Here is a 19017-nt window from a genome sequence, read left to right as displayed (position 1 = left end):
TGCTGCGTCCCACTGGCTGGGTGAACTTGGGAAGGTCTCCCCACCTCTTTGTGATTTACTTTTCCAACTTGATTAGAAGTTGCTGGCCTGGGTGATCTCTAAGGCTCTTCTGGGGGATCTCATGGGAGCAGAGCCCAGCTGAAGGCTGTGGACACTGCTGGAGAGGTAAGATAAACCTTGACCAGCCAGTCTCACCTTGTGCCCTGCTTCTAAGACTCCCAGCTGCAGCCCTTAATCTCCCTGACCTTCAAGATCCCTCACTGGAAAATGGGGCCAATAAGCCTGCCCTCGTAGGTTGACGGAAAGATTAGATGAGATCTGCTTTCGAAGAACTTTGCACCCTGAAGACTTCTGAGTGGGTACAGGCCAAGCAGAGGATCCTAGGAGAGGGGCAGGAAGCTCTGCTTGGACCACAGTAGTCAGCAGAGCCTCCCGTGGAGGATGGGGGTGTGGGTGGGGAGAGGGGACCTGGGCCCAGAGTGGCTGGGATCAGCCTCAGGGTCTCTCCCTGGGCTGGGGATCCAGGCTGAGTTTCCCACGCTCCCCCAGGCCAGCCAGGATGCCTGCCCCATCTCTCTTGGCTGGGCTTGGCCTCCATCCCACAGAATCTGCCAGGAGTGAAGAGATTATCTCCTAAAAATAGGGCCTGGGCCCCAATGAGGTTGTTTTTCTCCCTTCCCCGTGATTTACCATCATCAGCTCAGGGTGCCTGGGACAACAAGTCCCACCCCGGCTCCCCAGAGACCGTTGGGATGAAGGCGTGGGGGATCAGCATGTGTCTGGGGTCAGTCAAGGGTCAGGGATTAGAGGTCAGTCTGGAGATGTGGTCAGGGCTTAGCACCAGGGCCATGGCTTAATCTTTGGCCAGGGGAAGGGGTTCACCTGAGGCAGAGGCAGGGTGAGCCACGAGGGTTCCTATTCCACCCCAGTGGTGTCCATCTGAATAATTCCCCCTTCTCTTTTTGCAGACTCCCCATGCACTCACCAGCCTGTGTGTAAAACCCAAAGGTGCCTTGGGGCCAGCATGGGGACAGAGACTGATCCCCAGCCTCACCTCTCCTGTTCCAGCCCCATGGGGCCCTGAGGATTCCTACCCAGGCCCTCACGATTCCTACCCAGACCCCTCCTGAGACTGAGGGACCTCTGCCCACCCCTGTGTGCAGGTGACGCATATACAGGGACACGAGTATGCTCACACATGAGTACAGGACATGGACTCACAAGGTGCACCCCCCAGAGCAAAGACGATATCCAGGCAAACACAGAAATAACACTCTCAGGGACACCCTCCTCAACCATCACCTGGACAGTTAACCCATGCAGGGCCTGCAGCCAGTGTTCTCCGAATGCCCACAGAAATGACCCACCTTGCTCTAGCCTCAGGATCTCACCAAGAGCCCATATGATGCCCCTGTGTCTTTCCCCGCAGGGGACCCCAGGCTCATCCCTCAAGCCCCCACACCCTTTCTGTGCAGCCGGAGATGGGGAAGGGGTGAAAGGGCAGGTGGACATGGATAATGCACACACGCACATGGACACCTGGACATGGGCCCACAGTCCTCTAGGACCCACGCCCAGTTCTCCGAGGCTTTATTATTGGACAAACGTGAGCCATATGAAGTGCTCCCACGGGCAGCCCGTTTAGTCAGTGCGCAGGCTCTGCAGATAAGTCTGGTGATGTTGCCTCCCCCCTAGGGCAGGTGAAGGGGCTTCTGCCCTGTCCTGGCCCTCGTGGATCTGGAGTGCTGGGCCATCTCCCAGTGGATTCAGATGGAGCCACAGGCCAAGTTCCCAGGAGGGGCTGCCTGGACCATTTAAACCGCCGCCTTCAGGGGCACACTGTCTACTGGCTGATCTAGGTCCTTCTTCCTCGCCAGGGTCAAGTGGGTGAAGATGAGGATGAGGAAGATGCCTGAGGGGCCGGAGAGGGATAGATCAGCCCTCCGAAAGGGCCATAGGACTTGTCTATCACTAGGGACTCCTTGCTGTTGGTATTGATTTAATAAGGCAGCAAAGTTTCCTAGACAGCATCCCCAAGGCTGGGCTGGGTATGACTCTGTGGTTCCGGCGCCTGAAGGAGCCTGACTGCTTGGCCTGCTCAGCCCTCACCAGGGCCAGAACACCCCAGCCTCCAAGGTCCCTTTCTCTGGGGAACAGTTTGGGTGGGGATCATCTGGGAGCCAGTGAGTTGTTCCCACGGACCTCTGAGAGAAAGGCACACTGTAGCAATGTGCTAGAACCAGCAAAGAAAACCAGCCAGGAAAAAAAATTAAGGGGCTAAAGAAACAAAGGGGATAGAGAGGGAGGCTTGGACTGAAAGAGTTAGGCTGGAAAGAGCTGGGCTCTGCCACACCCTGGCTGTGTAACTTCAGACAAATCACTTAACCTCTCTGAGCATCAGTGACCTCATCTGGAAAATGGGGAAATGCCAGCACCTCAGGGTTGTAGGGAGGATTCAACGCAATAATCCTATGCTTGGCATAAGGCCTGATACACAGTTAATGCGTAGCAGTAACAGTAAAAGCTGTTATCAATGAGGATGAGCTTGACTATGATAACAGGAGGCAACAGCATAATGACTAGGAGAGTTGGGGGGCTCCTTCTCCATCCCTGTGGGGACACCATGGGATGGGGCACTGTTTATCCGGAGACTGTGCCTCCAGCCACCATTGCCCTCCCCCACACAGGAGCCCAACCTCCGTTACCTATTGCTATCAGCGTGCCCACGAGGATGCCCACCGCTGACAGCTTCGTGGGCATGCCCTTCATGCGGCCCACCTTGCGCATGCACTGCCCCTCCACGTTGCAGCGACACACGATCACTGGCGAGAGACAGGGGAGGAAGGTAAGGGCAGTGGAGGCGGGCTCCCCAGCTCCTCAGAGCCCTCAGCCCAGCCCAGCTGGCCAGTATGTGGGTTTTGGTGCATATGCTGTGTTCACGCGTGTGGCAGGGGGATGCAAGCTCCTCTGTGCACGTGCCTGTGTGCACTGCAGTCTGTGCGCCCAGCCACACATATGCAGGTGTGCACAGGCATATGCTGTCCTTATGAGCCCGTAGACGTATTGCCCAGCTCCTCCCCCTGCATCTCAGGGGTTCCCTCAGGAACCACAGGCCCCTGACCTTGGCTGCACCCCAGCCCGGCCTCACCTCGGACCTGGATCTGCCACACCCGGTCATGGTGGCTGACAACTATGGGGACTACATGTTCGCGTGGCTCCACCCAATGCAGGCCCAGGGTGAGGTAGGCATGGGACCCTGTTGAGACCATAAGCAGCGATCAGAGTCACTAGCCCGCTCCCCGAGGCCCAGCCCCACGGCATCTCACTTCCAAGCGCCACCCACTCCCCACCTTGGCCACAGCCTCCCTGCTTCCCCCACTACACACCATTGAGAGCCCGGAGGCGCCAATCCCGCTGCGCCGTGGGGTTGGGACCAAGGGCAAAGCTGTAGGGACCGTGTCCGCCGGCCAGGTCAGGGTCCCCTCTGGGTCCACCGACAACCACGCCACGGTCCTGGCGGGGTGTGCAGAGGTGTCGGGAGGGCTCAGGAGCCACAGTCGGGGTTGGGGCAGAAGGGGCCTTCAGGAAGTGGATCACGAGGGTCGCAGAGGTGCTCAGCGTTGGCTCATCTGCAGAGGAGGTAGTGCTGAGCTGGCCTGGGCCCTTCTGGGGGTGGGGTGAATTCAGAGTCCCTGGCCTGGTCCCCTTCCCCACAGCCCATCAGTCTCACCCTGTGAGTCCCCTTCCACGCCCCCTCCCTCCCCTCGACCCCCTCCTCTCCATCCCCTCTCTCTTCCTCACAATGCACTTCACCCCCTTCACTATCTAAACAGCTGCCAGGCCTTTCTGTGCCCTTCAGGATGCCAAGCTGGTTCTCACTGTCCCCCCACCCCACCCTGGCCCCTGGTGCCAGGGCCCAACAATGTGGAAATGCCCTGACTATAGATGAGCTCACTCCTGTAACAGGACAGCCCAGCTCAGAGCTGAAACCTGCCTTCCTGACGGACCTGCCCTTGGGCCATCTCTTCATCCTGTCAAAATGGCATTCAGAGTCCTCCCCGCCTGGCCTCAGCGTCCCATCCAGGCTCACTTCCTGGCACGCCTGCCCCAGGAGAGCCACTGGCCCTCCCTCCCCACCCCCCAGTCCCACTCCCTCTGCTCCCAGCCTGTGTCTGAAGCTGACACCCTGAGAGGCCCTCCGGGGCTGAGGTTAGGGAGTGGCAGGTGTCTGGAGGGAAGGGAGGTCTGAGAGGGGAGGCAGAGGCCAGGCCTTCTCAGAGAAGTATACTGGCCGCAGCCCCTTGCCCATCCCTCCTGCCTGGAGCAGAGCGGCTGCCAGCAAGGGCACTGGGGAGGAAGCTTCGCCCTGCCTGTCTGTCTTAGGTTTTCTCACCCTCCCAGAGGCCCCCACCACAGCCTGGCCATACCTGCATCCTGGGCCTCCACGAGCACTGTGTACATGTCCCCAGGCTGTGCACCCTGCAGGGCCCGGGCTATGTGCACCTCCCCGGAGACCTCCTCTATGCAGAGCCAGCCCTCTGAGTCATTGACCAGGGAGAACCTGAGGGTCAAAGAAGATGGGGCAGGGAGACAGGGACCACATATGACGTCTTGCCCAGAGACCTTCTGGGTCATGTGATCTGCCCAAGTTCCACATGCCCTTTGAGACTTGAGGGCAGCAGCAGTGCCCGTGATCTCGCTCCAGCTTAAGGGACTCGTTGGGGGGCAGGGCTTAAACCACAGATACTGTGGCTGAGGGAGGGACTCTCAGAGCCTGGGGGGCCTGACTCATTTCCACTATTCCCAGGTCAGCCCACAAAGGGGCCGGATAGAGCCAGAGCCTGGGAACAGCACCAGTGCTGCGGTCTGGGTGGGCGGCTGGAAGAGGGCCTGGTCCAGGACAGTATGGGGAAGCATCATCTGAGCCCTCACGGGGTCCAAACACCCCTCTCCATCCAGCCCTGATCCCCACCAGGAGTCACAACCTTCACATTAACCATGGTTTGAGGAACATTGCAGGCTGTAGATAATGAGAGTTCCCTCTGAGGCCCTGGGATCATCCCAAGGAAGCAGGGGTGGTCCAGCCCAGCTAAGGGGCTGGTCTTCCGGCTCACCTGAGGGGATTGCTCATGGGGTCTGAGGGCCGGATGGTCAGCAGGAGGGAGCCAGCGGGGGTGCTGACTGGGACACTGGCCTCGTAGCTCTCCTGGTCCAACTGAGGGGGTGGCGTCACCCTTTCCACCAGCACAGTCACGGTGACTGTGGCTCCAGGGCCTGGGTCTGGCCCCACCGGCTCTGCCACGCTCCGCACCACCACCACCAACTTGTGACTTGGAGCTGCCTCGTAGCTGAGGTTCTGGAACCAGTGGGGCCCGGGTCACTGTGTGGGCCACGGCTTGGCACCCTGTGCATGAACGTGTGTGTGTGTGCGCCACTCCCCCACCCCTAGCCCCTTACCTTGAGGAGTCGCAGCTGGACACGACCAGAGTCTGGCTCCCAATCCAGGCCGAAGGTTCCCTCCACATCCCCTGCCTCAATGGCAAAGTCCATGAGGCGGAAGGCAGGCTCAAGGTCGGCGTCAGTGGCCATGAGTGTGGTCACCAGAGTCCCAGGCTCTGTGTCCTCAGGGAGGCTTAGGGGCTCAATCTGGAGAGATGGGGAGGGGCTGTGAGCCCCCCCGTTAGCACCTTCTCAAGGTGTCCTCCCCTGTTCCTGCTTACCTGGGAAGTGGTGAACTCAGGGGCATGGTCATTGATGTCCGTGATCGTGACTGCAATCTCACAGGTGCTGCTGAGGCCTGAGGCAGGGGAGGGCATGTTGGGGAGACCAGGGTGGGAACAGAGGGGTCAGGGAACCCTGGTCACCTTCAGGGCACTTACCGCCCTCTGCTCCTCCCAGGTCAATGACCAGCACCTGAAGCAAGATGTTCTGGCCAGCTTGGAGGGGGGCAGCCCCCAGTGTCACACTGCCCGAGGTGGAGTCCAGCTCGAAAGCTCTCCCCGCTGCCCCCTCCTCGGGCTCAGGGCTCAGCAGCCGATACACAATGTGGGAATTGGGGGAACCGGGGGCATCTGCATCCTCTGCCGAAAGCTTAGCCACCTTGGTGCCTGCAAAGACATCACCCACATGGATGGGACCACAACCAGACCTCGAGGCCTTACCTCACCACTCTTCTTTGTGTGTGTGTGTGTGTGTGTGTGTGTGTGTGTGTGTGTGCGCGCGCATGTGTGTGTATGTGTTGGGGGTGAGACATTGATATAGGGACCTGAGGCTGGTCCCATCCCAGAGGAGAGCAAGATGGGATAGCTCACAGGGACTTCACCCCTCCCCCACCCCCTGACAAGGCTCATAGCCCACCTGGGGGGCTGAGCTCAGGAATGCTGATTGCGGGGCCTCGTGGGGGGCAGACAGGCATGTTGTCATTCTCATCCATCACCACCACATGCAGCTCCAGAGGTTCGGCCGGGTAGTCCTCACCGCGGGTATTCTGAGCCCGCACCCGGAGCAGGTACTATAGCGGGCAGTGGAGGGCTTCAGATGAAGACCAGAGGCAGCTCCAGCCTGGCCTGGGTCTGGGTTCCCTTCTGGTGGCCAGCTCCAGCTCTTCTGCCTCAGTGCCTATGGGGGATGTGACACCCCCGGAAGCCCACTGGACGGGGACCAAGCACCCCTCAGCCTGTCCTCCTGGCTTCCCCCTCACCTCACCTCAGCCTGGGCTTCTCGGTCCAGCTCCCTGGTCACGTAGAGTTTCCCCTCCTTGTCCACATCAAAGGGTCCAAGGGGCTGGCTCTCCAGGTGATAATGTACATCCCCCCCACTCCAATGAACCTGGGAGGGGGACACAGAATGAGGGCCCCCAGGACGAGGGGCAGGAATAGCCCGTGTCAGCCCTTATATTCCAACTGTTCCTGGGTAGGGAGCCTGGGCCCCAACTGTTTTGTGACCCCAGGCAAGTTGCTGCCCTCTCTGGGGTCCAGGTAGGGTCCTTTTCTTTCAGGGCACTTGTGACAACTCCACGGTGGCCTTGCCCTGGTCCAAGCCTGGATCTTGCCCAAAGTGCCTGAATGACCAGGTTGTTTTGTTCTCTGCCCTCTCAGGCTGGGCCTGACCCCAGGGCATTCCTCGAGGAGGCTGAGACATTCCTGGCCTGGGTGACAATCCCCATGGCAGCAAGGAGGTGACAGCTGTTCTGCTGAGGAAGCCTGGGATCAGCTCAGGAGGTCAGAGCACAGAGCCACGCCTGCCAGAGGATAGCAGGTGAGGAGCTAAGGGCCTGGTCCCAGGGCCTGATACGCTCACTCCGTCTTGAGAACTGATGGGGACAGTGGAGGGAGGAGCATAGGTAGGGGAGGAAGAGGGGGTCAAGTTGAGCCCCAGACCCACCCCCCCAAATCTCCACGAGACTCAGGCCCAGCTACACCATCCATGGGGTTATTTCAGCTGCTAACAGCCACTTACTCACCTGGGCAATGTGGTGTGGGTACGGAACTTGGAGATTCTCTGCCAGGTGGACAGGATCTAGGGGCACCCAGGTGTTTTCTACTATGGAGACATCTACGGTGGCTGTGGCCTGGTGGCCCGAGGCCTGGTCACCCATGTCCTTGACCCGTACCAACAGCTGGTATGGCCCCTCCAGAGCCTGATCTAGGCTGGTGCTCCCTAGAAGGGGAAGGGTGGTCAGCTGAGCAGGGGGCCAGTGCATCCTGGTACCAAACACAAAGCCAAGCATATGTCAGGTGTTCAGGATACTCTCTTGGCCAATGGATGAGAGGGCCCTTTAGCACCATTGTGAGCATCCGACCAGGACTTGACGGTTTGCAAAATCACTTCCACATCTGTCCACACAATGAGTGGTTGATAGATTGGATAGGTGGATGACCAGGATGGGGGGTGGTAAACGGGTGGATAGGTAGATGAGTGAATGACTGGTTGGATAAATGGACAGTTGACTAGGTGGATGGATGGGGGTTTGAGAGGGTAGAAAGATGGGGATTTGGGCATGTGGATGGACGGTTGGATAGATGGACTGTATGTATGTTTGCGTGGTAGATGGATGAATGGGTGGCTGGCTGAGTGGGTGTGTGATTGGCTTCTCTTTCCTTCCCCAACCTGTGCCTCTGGTCTGAACTCCCAGGTCCAGGTCTCTCCTGCCATCACTCCCAAGGTCTCCCAGCAGTGTCCTGGGCCATAACCCCTCAGGTCTCTCATATCCTTTTCTCTTAGGCCCAAGTCTGCAGAATGTAGGGTTGAGGCACTTCCATCCACACCATTCCTTAACTCTCCAGGCATGGTCCTGCCTCCCCCCATGTTTTTGCCTTGCTGTTCTCTCCAGCTGGAATACTTTTTCCGCCTGCTTTATCTCTCAAGCTCCAACCCGTCCTGCAGCTCAGATGCAAACTTCCCCAGCTTTTCCCAACCCTCCCGCCTCTTCACACCCAGCTCAGGCTCACCCTCAGGGCTGAGAGCCAGAGCCCCCAGCTGAGGCTCCAGCTGGAACATATCTGCAGAAGGCTGGGATGGGGCCTGGTTCAGGATGTGGAATCGAAGATCCGAGTTGGCTGTGCCTGGCGCATCCCCGTCCGAAGCCTCAAGGAAGAAGAAGGGGACACCTGGTGTGTGTGGAGAGGGTTCACCATTAGGGGTGAAGGGGTGGGGAGAGTCTCCCAAGCTTCCTTTATCTCTCCCTGGGTCTTCCTTCTGTATTCATCATCATATCAGGATTCTGAAGGTGAGCCATGGCTCTTCACCCCACTTCATAGATGAGCAAACTGAGGCCAAGAGTAGATGGAACTCACCTGTGGACCCTCAGTGCAGTAGGGAGGGTGCAGGATGAGACAGAGATGGGAGGGGGCAACTTGGACCCTGACTGCCCTGTCCCTATGCCAACTCTATGGCCATCTCTTTACTCTCTGTTCTCCCATCAGTGGCCACCTGACCTTGCTGTGAGCTGGCTGCTTTGGGCACTCACCAGGCCTGGTGCCCTGGCTCAGCTGAACTTTGTAGATGGCCTGGGAGAAACGGGGCACCTGGTCATTCTCATCCTTCACATGCACAAGCACATGCTGCGGGCCCCACAAGACACGTCCATCCTCTGTCTCCAGGGTGACCTGGCAGGGAAGGGTAGTCAATGCCCCACCTTGCCTTGGTGGCTTTCTCCTACCCCTGGCCCAGTCGTACCTGTAGCTGGTACTCTGCCTGTTCCTCCCGGTCCAGGGCCCTGGTCACCAGCAGGAAGCCAGACTGTGGATCCACAGCAAAGCGGCCCTCAGCTGCCACGCCTGAGTCTCCTGACAGAACAATCTGGCCCTCAGTCTCCTTACGGGGCAGTGGTAGCTGGCGAGGAGAGAACAGAGGTGAAGAGAGTGGGGGCCGGGCCTGGAGGATGCCCCCTCCATCTCATGGCCCCATTTTATATGTGGGGAGACTGAGGCTTAGAGAGCGTTGGCACTTGCCTGAGGTCACAAAGCCAGTAAGGAACAGGGTGGAAATTCAAAGCCAGAGCTCCTTCCTCTGTGCCTGATGCTCTCTATACTCCGTGCCCTACTTTCTAAAGCTTGAAACCCCCCCTCCATCACTTCATCCTTAAACTTAAAGCTCTACTTTCTTCTGGGATTAAAATCTTATTAGTCATTCATGCTATACCACATACTGTCTCGAAAGCAGGGTTGAAAGAAAGCCAGAGCAAGAAAGAGAAAGGAGTGCTGGAGGTAGGGGAAGCAGGACTTGGGGCGAGGGCAGCCCACGCATATCTCAGGCTCACCTTGGTCAAGTACAAAGGGAAATTTCCACCGTAGTTTTCCGGGACATCCACATACACCTCTGCAGGCTGGGCCCCGGGGAAAGCCTGTGGGAGGATTCTCACCACGTCAGCAAGCTGTACCTTCCTGCCGTGGGGGCCGGGACCTGACAGGGAAGGGGAATTCTGCCCCTTCCCTGGGCCTGGCCATACCTTAGCCCATCCACCCCCTGGCCTTTGACCTCCTGACCCCACAACAGGCCTATAGCCAGCCCTCATCACCATCCCCCAAACACTACCATCCATAGTCAGTGCAACTGGTCCAGGTAGAGTAGTGGGCGAGGGTACCAACCAAAGCTAGGATCTGAGGGTGAGGAGCAGGGCCCAGCTCACCTGGGGGATGAAGAGGCAAAGCAGACACAGCCAGGCAGGAACCATGGTCAGGATGGGCCTGAGGGACATGGCAGTAAGGATCCAGCCCAGATCGGTGGGCGAGAGGGTTCCTCTCTCTAGGAAGTCTTCCTCCCCTCATCCCCCCTCAGCCCCGGGGCCATGGCTTCCCCAGGCCCCATGGGGTACAACGGTCCCTCCTTTTTCAACTGGACCAGCAACTCTCAGAGCTGCCCCTCCCCCTCCCACCCACTTGGACACTGCCCCCGCCCTTGTCCCCTGCCTGAGCCCACTGCATACACATAGCCAGAGGGCCCTCAGGACAGACTGGCCTCCTCTTCCTCCCCTTTTAAGGGCCTGCCGCTCCCCATTGCCTGCAGGGTAGTGTCCAGCTCCTTGGCCAGGCCCATCAAGACCCCCAGGTCCAGCTGCCCTGCATTTCTTCATTCTTGTGCCCATTTTATTAATAACAAGGGTCTCCATGGGAGTTTCACCTCCAGACCTTTGTCTTCTTCCCCCCATGGCCTCCCCAGCTCGTGGATCCCAAAGTGGTCATTTCCCAGAAGCACCCCAAGTCACAAAAGTTTGAAGCTCGAAAGACCCTGACGACTCTGAGGGCCGCTTCCTGTGGTCGCCTCACGTTGCCGGCAAGGCCTGAAGGGCAGAGCCTGACCAAGGTCACGGAAGACTTGACCACAGGAGAACTCCTCCTGGAACAGAGGACTCAGGGTTCAGGGTCTACAGGACTGTTCTACCGCCCACTGCCATCCTTCAGGCATGGGGGAGTCCCCGCGGGGCAGGAGCCCTGCCCTCGTCTCAGCATTTTCCAGCACTTAGCGCTGAGCTGGGCGCACAGAGCACAGACAGCCACGCCAACCAGTCCCGGGAACTCTTCCCTGGACGACAGGGCAGTGTTTCTCCTTCCCCCACCACCAACACCAGCCTCAGCCCTGCCCACCCTCCACTCCCAGACCCTCACCCGCTGGTGCCTGAGGTTGGCTTCCTTGGTCCAGCCTCCAGGTGAGAGAACTCTTTCTACGGGGAGTGCTGGCCAGGCTGGACCGGGTGGAACAGGGCAGGGCGGACACTTGAGCAGGTAGGCGGGCCAGCCATGCTCGCTCAGGAGTGGAAAACACCACTGGGCCCACAGCAGCAGGCCTGGCCCTGCCCAGCCCCCCAAGTTACTCATTGACTTTGGAAAGCTGGGGGCTGTTCAGCATCCATGACCGCCGGCCCCAGCGGGTGGGGAGATCATCGACCTGGCGCCTGTCCCACCCCTACACGGCCCAGTGGACACTTCTCAGCCCTCTGGGTTTGGACCTGACTATCTTTTCCGTGGCTCCAGACTCGCTCCCACTTCTCCCCCCTGTGCACCAGCATCTGCAGCTCTGCCTTGGCCCACTCTGTTCCTTTCGTCTGGAATGCCCTTCCCACCCCTTCATCTGTCTGCTAAGCACTTGCTCCGGCTTCAGTACTCGGCTCAAATATTCCCCTCTCCCGGGAACTCTTCCCTGGACTCCCAGGCTTGTTCAGCGTTCTCCTGTGGGAATATCTGGCCCCCACCCACGCCCCCATGACGAGTGCTATCTCTATCAACACAGAGAGGACACCAGGTTGTCATTGGCTGTCTCTTCCATCAGACTGGGAAGCCCTCCAGAGCAAGAATCAGGGACCCAGTAATGATCTGGCCCTTGCCCGGCCCTGGCAGCTCCCAGGTGGCTTGTGGAACTAAGATAAGGAGCTAGAGGTGGCACGTGCAGGATAGGGGAGCAGTGCATTACCTGAACTGGATACTTAGGGCTCCACACCACCCACCAGTGGGACCAGGGGGTGGGGTGGGGGGACAGCAGCCTGTGACATCCCCTGAGCCTCCCTAAGTGCTCACACTAGCCCCTGGACACCGACAGGGCTGGGAAAATGTACTGTCTTGTGCCTCTGAGAAGGAGAGAAAAGACTGAGCCAGCTCAGGTGACCTTGAGGGAATTGCAGGACTGACCAGGGGCCCTGCCCCCAATGAGGGGGCAAATGGGACCCAATGAAACTTAAAAGCTTTTGCAAAGCAAAGGAAACTATAAATGAGACAAAAAGACAACCCTCAGAATGGGAGAAAATATTTGCAAGCAAATAAACAAAGGATTACTCTCCAAAATATATAAACAGCTCATGCAGCTCAATATTAAAAAAACAAACAACCCAATCAAAAAACGGGCAGAAGACCTAAATAGACATTTGTCCAAAGAAGACATACAGATGGCCAAGAGGCACATGAAAAGATGCTCAACATCACTAATTATTAGAGAAATGCAAATCAAAACTACAATGAGGTATCACCTCACACCAGTCAGAATGGGCATCATCAGAAAATCTGCAAACAACAAATGCTGGAGAGGGTGTGGAGAAAAGGGAACCCTCTTGCACTGTTGGTGGGAATGTAAATTGATACAGCCACTATGGAGGACAGTATGGAGGTTCCTTAAAAAACTAAAAATAGAATTACCATATGACCCAGCAATCCCACTACTGGGCATATACCCAGAGAAAACCATAATTCAAAAAAACACATGCACCCCAATGTTCATTGCAGCACTATTTACAATAGCCAGGTCATGGAAATAACCTAAATGCCCATCGACAGACGAACGGATAAAGAAGATGTGGTACATAGATACAATGGAATATTACTCAGCCATAAAAAGGAACAAAACTGGGTCATTTGTAGAGATGTGGATGGATCTAGAGACTGTCATACAGAGTGAAGTAAGTCAGAAAGAGAAAAACAAATATCATATATTAACGCATATATATGGAATCTAGAAAAATGGTACAGATGAACCCGTTTGCAAGGCAGAAATAGAGACCCAGATGTAGAGAACAAATGTATGGACACCAGTGGGGGAAGCAGGGGTGGGGAAGGTGTTGGGATGAATTGGGAGATTGGGATTGACATATATACACTAATATGTATAAAAATAGATAACTAATAAGAAACTGCTGTATTAAAATAAAAATAAATTAAAAAAAAATGTATGGACCCTGGCCTGGAACCTTCTCAGAAACTGTCCCCAGCCTTGCCTCAGGCTGCTTCTAGTCTCCCAACGTGGGCAGACATATACCAGTCCCCACTCAGCCACTTCAGCCCGTGTGGCCTCGGGCAAGTGCTTCTGTCCCCTGTCTGCCATTGCTGAATGGGGATGCTCCCTCCTGAAATGATGCGGGCAAACTCCTAGCAGGCACCTATGCCCAGAAGGCTCCTCTTCCCAGGTGTGGGTGGTGGGGAGATCCACACCTCCATTATGCGCAAATGCAAGGACTCTCCTTCCAGGAAAGGAGGGCTCCAGGGACCTGCTCCCACATTAGCCAATGCGGAGCGTGGGATGCTCTGGCCTGGCCACTCACAGTGGGGAGAACAGTGAACCCTCCTTGTCCTCCGCCCCCCACTCCCTTCCTAGTAGGCCAACCTCAGCCGGGAGGTGGGGAGACATGTGGACTCAAGTCCGCCTGAGTGCGCCTTGCTCATCCCAGCCTTAACAAACCAGCGGCCTCCTTCTCCAGCCAGGGAGTCTCAGAAGTCCTCCACAGCCACTCCACCTCAGCAGATTTCCAGTCCCTCAGTGGGGAGCAGGGCAGAGACACCCGCCCAGGAGCCGGACCCAAGGTTCTTGTTTGGCCATGACACCTGGGGCAGGACGTGGTCCCTTGGGCAGCCTCCATTTCCCTGACATACAGCGGGGTAACTGAGCCTTTTAACAGCTAGGCAATGCCAGGCTCCAGCTCAGAAGAATCTGGATAACGGGCTGGGTGGGATTCACGTCTCTTCCTGCTGCTTAGACTCCCCAACCAGGTCCCCACCCACCCCTGCCTCTCTGACCCAGCTGGCTATATCTGGGCCCAAACATTAGAATAGTCAAGGCCCGCACTAGGGTGGGGCGGCTTCAGGAACCAGCCTCGTATGTTCCTCAACTTCAGGAACCCTTCCTGCTCCTGCAGCCCCCCAATCAAAGGAAACACAGAGTCAACAGCCCTGACCTATCAGGAAATAGTCTTTATTACAAAAATCTGCATGTAAACAAATGGCCACGGCACTGAACAGCCTCCCTCCAGGGCATGCACACCACGGGTGCAGAGAAAGGCAGCGTCCTTCCCCACTCATAGGCCTGCTCCACAGGCTGGGCTCAGGCTGCTGCGTGGGATGCACATGGGCCTGCACAGGCATCTCTGTGGGCGCAGCCCTTGATGGCCACTGGGAGCCACCTGCTTGGGCCGCACTGTCTCTCTGTCCACGACCATGAGGTGGGGGATACCCAGAGTCTGAGCCAGCCCTGGGGCACCTTGGGCAGTTGGCTGGGCCAGCCCACCAATCTGCCCATCTGTCTGCACAATACAGTGAGTGCCCCAGGACCTAGAGCACGGAGAGGTCGTGGCAGGACTTGGACTTGGCACGCAAGGCCATCTTGCGGCTGTTTCGAGCGACGATGCGGCCCAGGAAGCGCTTCGCCTTCTTGCCGAGGCTCTCTCGCCGCCGAGTACCCGCTTGCCGACGTGCGTTGGCCTCTTTGCTGTCCCTGCGCAGGCGTATCTGGCGCACGACACCCTCAAACAGCGCCTGGACGTTGTGGTGCAGCGCAGCCGACGTCTCAATAAACTTGCAGTCAAAGACCACGGCACAGGCCCGGCCCTCTGGTGTGGGTGGGGACAGGCACAAGTCAATAAACAAAGGGTGGGGCGGGGGGTGAGCAGCCCACTCAAACCCTGGCCACCCCATGGCAGCTACCACATCCCTGGGTCTTCCCCAGAAACACAACGACACCAGCTCCTGTACAGAGGGGCCCAGGCATCACTGGGTGACCCAATTGGCAGAGCGTGCCCACGTCTAAGGAGCTCACAGAGGCCCACAAAAGGAGACTCATTTATGAAATAATTTGAAGTCTGATATTTAAATGGAAGTGCTGTAGTAGTCAACAAAATGAAAGCTTTGCTGAACAGCTTAGTGTGTTATGGCTTGATGTTATATCATGATGAATGATGGGTAGAGTAGGGGGGACATCACCAAGTCACGGTTGGTTCCTCTGCGGGGCTTAGGTCTGGGGGCCACAGAGGATGATGCTGAGTCCAAGAGGGGGGTGCTCCCCAAGGGCAAGACTACGCTGAGACTGACCCTGGCCTGGAATCCAGGCTCTGGACTCCTGGCCTGATTCCCTGCACTCTCTTCACCCCTCATATGCCAGGCCAGGGACAAAGAAGACAGAAAAGGAGGGCTCTGAGGTGGCCCAGCTCAGCGTCCAGCAACCTTCACCTCCCCTAGCTCATTTGGTCCTTTCCCCAGCACTCAGGTCTTTGGGAGTCCTGTGGGAGGGCAGAAGCTCTCCCCCATCTCCCTGAGTTTTCTTCCTAAACATTTTTAGCCACTGATGATCCCCAGGGACTCGAGCTGAGTCAAGACTGAGTGCACCACAGCCCAGCCAGGATCTCCCTCCCTTTCTGACCCACTCCCTGCTCACCATCCAAGGAGACCTCACGAGAGCGCACCAGGTCGCTCTTGTTGCCCACTAGGATGATGGGCACGTCGTCTGTCTGCCGCGCCCTCCGCAGCTGGACCCGAAGCTCTGAGGCCTTCTCAAAGCTGTCCTTGTCCGTCACTGAATACACGATGACGTACGCATCTCCCATGGCCATGCAGTGGCCAGGTAGCCAGCGGCCCCCATCCTAGGGAACACAGACACATATTTACCCAATAGTCCTCACGCCCCAGCTACAAGGCTGTCACTCCCAGCAGGTCCCTACCCCCAGCTCACCCCTCCCACCCTGTCCTGGTCTCAGCCTGCATCTTACCTGCTCCCAAATGTCATAGACCATGAGCGCTGCCTCTTCTCCGTCCACCATGATGGAGCGATCATACGTGTGCCCTAGGTAGGAGACCAGTAGTCAGGTTACCTGCTGGCTGCCAAGAGCCCCCCTCCTCCAATACACCAGGTTTCCTGTTCTGGCCACACCCTTCAACTCCTCCCCAGAGCCCTCCTAACCTTCTCCTCCACTGATGGCTGCTGTGTAGCAACAGAAGTGACAGGGCTGAGAAATGGGGGGTTGGAGGGCACGGTGTGCCTGGCCCCCACCTAGGCACCCCTTCCCCAAGCTAGCAATGTCCTGGGTAGCCACTCCTGTGCTCCCTGCCCTCCTGTAGCCTGAGACCCAGGGTGGTTCTGACCACAGTGGCCTGAGTTAGAACAGACATCCCCTGGGGACCTTGGTTACCTAGGACTCCTCTCCTAGAAACTCCCTCTGGCTGGGTTCTTGCCCGTCCTGGCAGGGAGGGATATCCTGTCCCCAGACTACAGAGTAATTAATCGTATGCCCTTCTACTCTAAGCACTTCTTTCCCTACTAAGGGCTGGGGTACCTTCTCCCTTAGTTTCCCCATCTGTGAAAGGGGTAGGTAGAGGCAGATTCTCAAAGTGTCTTCAGAATCCCGCTGTTATCTGCTGCTTTTAATCCTGGTCCCCAGTCCTGTAGCTCCCAGTCCTAACCCTGTGCTCGCCCCTCCCTTGAACAGTCCCTCCCAGCCCCTCACCTGCGGCCTCTGCTTCAGGCCCGTCCTCTATACCACCGAAGATGCGCGCCAGAGCACTCTTGCCGACGCCAGGCGCCCCCAGCAGCAGCACCTTGTAAATGCTCTCGTCTGAATCGCTGCCTCCTGAGCTGAGCGAGTCGGAGGAGGCCTCGGGCCAGTCCAGCCTCGGACCCTGGGCCCCAGTCCCAGCCTCGGCCGTTGTCAGAGCTCCCGGAGCCAGCGCCGCCTGCAGGTCGCGCTCGTCCACAGGCATGCTCCGGCGGTGCAGCGGGGGCGCCGGGCCCCAGGGTGTGCTGCCCCGACGGCGCTCGCGCTCCCGGCCCCCACCGCGGCTCCCGCCCGCTCCGCTGCCGCCGCCGTTCAGAGTCATCGCGTCGGACGCCGTCTGGGGAACGGGAATCCAGATGGCCGCGTGAGCCGCGGTGGAGATGGAGTGGGAAGCTGGACCCGGGACGCGCCTGCCCGACCACGGGTCAAGAAAGATGCTCGGGGCCCAGGACATGCCGCAGAAGGTCCTTGCGCCCTGACTTGTGACCCATCCTCCTGACTCGTTCATCCTAGACGGTGAGACCACCCCCACCCTGCTCTGCCAGGACACTCACCCAGTCACACACGGACGCGGTCAGGACTAGGTAAGTCCCGGGCTCGGATACAATCCACTCGCAGACCCAGGCTCGGACACTCGACGCTGTCGCAGCCGCTGCCTTCTCGGTCCGCACTGGGTCCGGGCTCCAGAGCCGCCTATTTAAGCCTCTGCCCGCCCCCGCCGCCACCCCCGCGCTCGCCCAGGACTGCGCTGTCCGGGGGCTGACGTGTCCGTCCCCCTCTCCCGAGGGGGATTCCCCGCCCTCCTCCTAGAACCTCACACCCACCCAGCCCCCGCTTCACCCGCCAGGGCGGGGCAGGGGCAGACTCCGCAGACAACAGCCCGGTCTGAGTGTGTGTGGGGGGGGGCGGCGGGGGGGGCGAGGGGGAGAGGGGGGGCAGGTAAGGAGGGAAAAGGGAGAAGGAAAGGGAGCACGTGAATGGTGCGGTGGAGGGCGATGGAGGTGGAGGGTGCCACCACGGGTGGGGGCCAGGGGGAAAGCCCCGACCAGCCAAGTGCGCCAAGTCCCCACTAGGGCAGAATTGAGGTCTAGCCCTTTAAAAGTGATTTCTCCTTTCCCTGTCTCCCAGTCCTGGCCTGTCGCCCAAGCAAGCAGACCAGTTACAGGTCGGACAGACTTCACCCTTCACTGCCCATGTCACCCATTCTCCACCCGCTGGTATCTGAGCTAGAATTTAGGGGCCCTAAATCCAGGCTTCTAGCCTCAGCACCAGGTCCTTCCCCACTCTCATCCCTGCCCTTGGCAGGTGGCAATTCCACCTGATGAGCCTGCCCTTCAGGATGAGGGTTAGTGACACCTGAGCCCCTGGGGGCCCTTGGAGAGCTGGGGGAGGGGGCAAGGAAGGGAGGCCCGCTGGCAGTGTGGTGCAGGTAGAGGGACAGCTTGAACCTTGGGGAGGGAATACAGGCCCAGAGAAGGAAAAGGATGAAGTCAGCACCACCTCCCCCTCAGCGCCCTCCAGGCAGCTGCCTGTAACTCTGCTAAAAATACCTGGCCCTGGTCATTCTGCTCCTGGCCTGGAGGTTGCCCAAAGTTGGGGAAATCCTGGCAGACAGGTGTCAGATGCCAGCAGGAGCGGATAGGGGTGAGACTAGACCAGAGTCAGGTCCAGCTCCAGCCACTCTAAGGGTCTGCAATGTCTCCTTCCTTCCCTTTAGTCTCAGACTGCGCCTGCAGTTCAGGGCACACACAGGGCCTGGAGGTACAGACTCCCATTCAGAAGGGGCATAGTTGTAGAGTAGGGATGGGGTCAGCGGGGTGGGGGTTTAGCCACCACTTGGTGCTACCACTACCCAGAGATCAGCCCCTCCTCAACCCAGGGAGGGTGCTGGGGCACAGAGGGGAGGAGATGTAATGGGGAGGCTTGGGCTCTAGTCCTGAATCTGCCTCCAGGCTCCTGGGTCTTGCCTCCCTCCCAGCCTCAGGGTGGCCAGCTGTAAACTGCCTTACTCATGTTTGGGGTGTGTGGAGACTGGGAACAGGCACGCTGTGAGGTACTTTGTGACAGGGACTCGCTATTAGAGTGACGTATGATTGTGACGAGTGTGGTGGGGGTGGGGGGCACCCATTCAGGGCTCAGGTGACATCACGGAGGGATGGATCCTAGTGGGCTGCTGTAGGTTGTCATGGAGACCTAGGTCAGGTCTGTCTGACTGCTGCATCAGTTTCCTTGGCAACATCTGAGAGGGCCTTGGAATGAGGAGGGCCTGGTTAAGAGGG

The 19017-nt window shown here is 58.2% G+C and overlaps 2 protein-coding genes across 9 annotated transcripts in view; both read right to left on the bottom strand.

Moving 5' to 3' along the window:
• Positions 1-1539: 1539 nt before the first annotated feature.
• Positions 1540-19017, bottom strand: part of CDH16 (cadherin 16) — a 25325-nt gene continuing 7847 nt past the window's right edge. The window contains exons 1-18 of one of the 7 annotated variants that reach the window (XM_027119654.1): positions 11110-11172; positions 10130-10187; positions 9761-9844; positions 9178-9333; positions 8969-9107; positions 8451-8609; positions 7463-7659; positions 6706-6828; positions 6358-6511; positions 5880-6107; positions 5721-5797; positions 5458-5646; positions 5115-5356; positions 4428-4561; positions 3387-3629; positions 3149-3256; positions 2706-2822; positions 1545-1912 (exon numbers count right to left, since the gene is read on the bottom strand). In XM_027119654.1, the coding sequence (XP_026975455.1) occupies positions 1815-1912; positions 2706-2822; positions 3149-3256; positions 3387-3629; positions 4428-4561; positions 5115-5356; positions 5458-5646; positions 5721-5797; positions 5880-6107; positions 6358-6511; positions 6706-6828; positions 7463-7659; positions 8451-8609; positions 8969-9107; positions 9178-9333; positions 9761-9844; positions 10130-10174 (2493 nt within the window). In that variant the 5' untranslated portion in view covers positions 10175-10187; positions 11110-11172 and the 3' untranslated portion in view covers positions 1545-1814. Of the gene's footprint in view, positions 1913-2705; positions 2823-3148; positions 3257-3386; positions 3630-4423; positions 4562-5114; positions 5357-5457; positions 5647-5720; positions 5798-5879; positions 6108-6357; positions 6512-6705; positions 6829-7462; positions 7660-8450; positions 8610-8968; positions 9108-9177; positions 9334-9760; positions 9845-10129; positions 10188-11105; positions 11184-19017 lie in introns of those variants that run through there. The other 6 variants (XM_027119653.1, XM_027119655.1, XM_027119657.1 and 3 more) reach the window with 6 other exon arrangements.
• RRAD (RRAD, Ras related glycolysis inhibitor and calcium channel regulator) lies at positions 14152-17404 on the bottom strand. Of its 2 annotated transcripts, XM_027119672.1 has the most exons (5): positions 17293-17404; positions 16691-17075; positions 15956-16029; positions 15625-15829; positions 14152-14803 (listed from the first exon to the last, which is right to left on the bottom strand). In XM_027119672.1, exons 2-5 carry the CDS (start codon positions 17058-17060, stop codon positions 14526-14528), a joined length of 927 nt encoding a protein of 308 aa, XP_026975473.1. In that variant the 5' UTR covers positions 17061-17075; positions 17293-17404; the 3' UTR covers positions 14152-14525. The 2 variants fall into 2 exon arrangements, with proteins under 2 accessions (XP_026975473.1, XP_026975472.1); XM_027119671.1 differs by having other exon boundaries at positions 16691-17367.

This window comes from Aethalodelphis obliquidens, unplaced genomic scaffold (assembly GCF_003676395.1).
Source record: "Aethalodelphis obliquidens isolate GAN/ISIS:26980383/991018 unplaced genomic scaffold, ASM367639v1 scaffold20, whole genome shotgun sequence".
NCBI classification, from domain to species: domain Eukaryota; kingdom Metazoa; phylum Chordata; class Mammalia; order Artiodactyla; family Delphinidae; genus Aethalodelphis; species Aethalodelphis obliquidens.
Note: the sequence above shows the minus strand (reverse complement) of the source record. Positions and strands in the feature narration are given on the sequence as shown.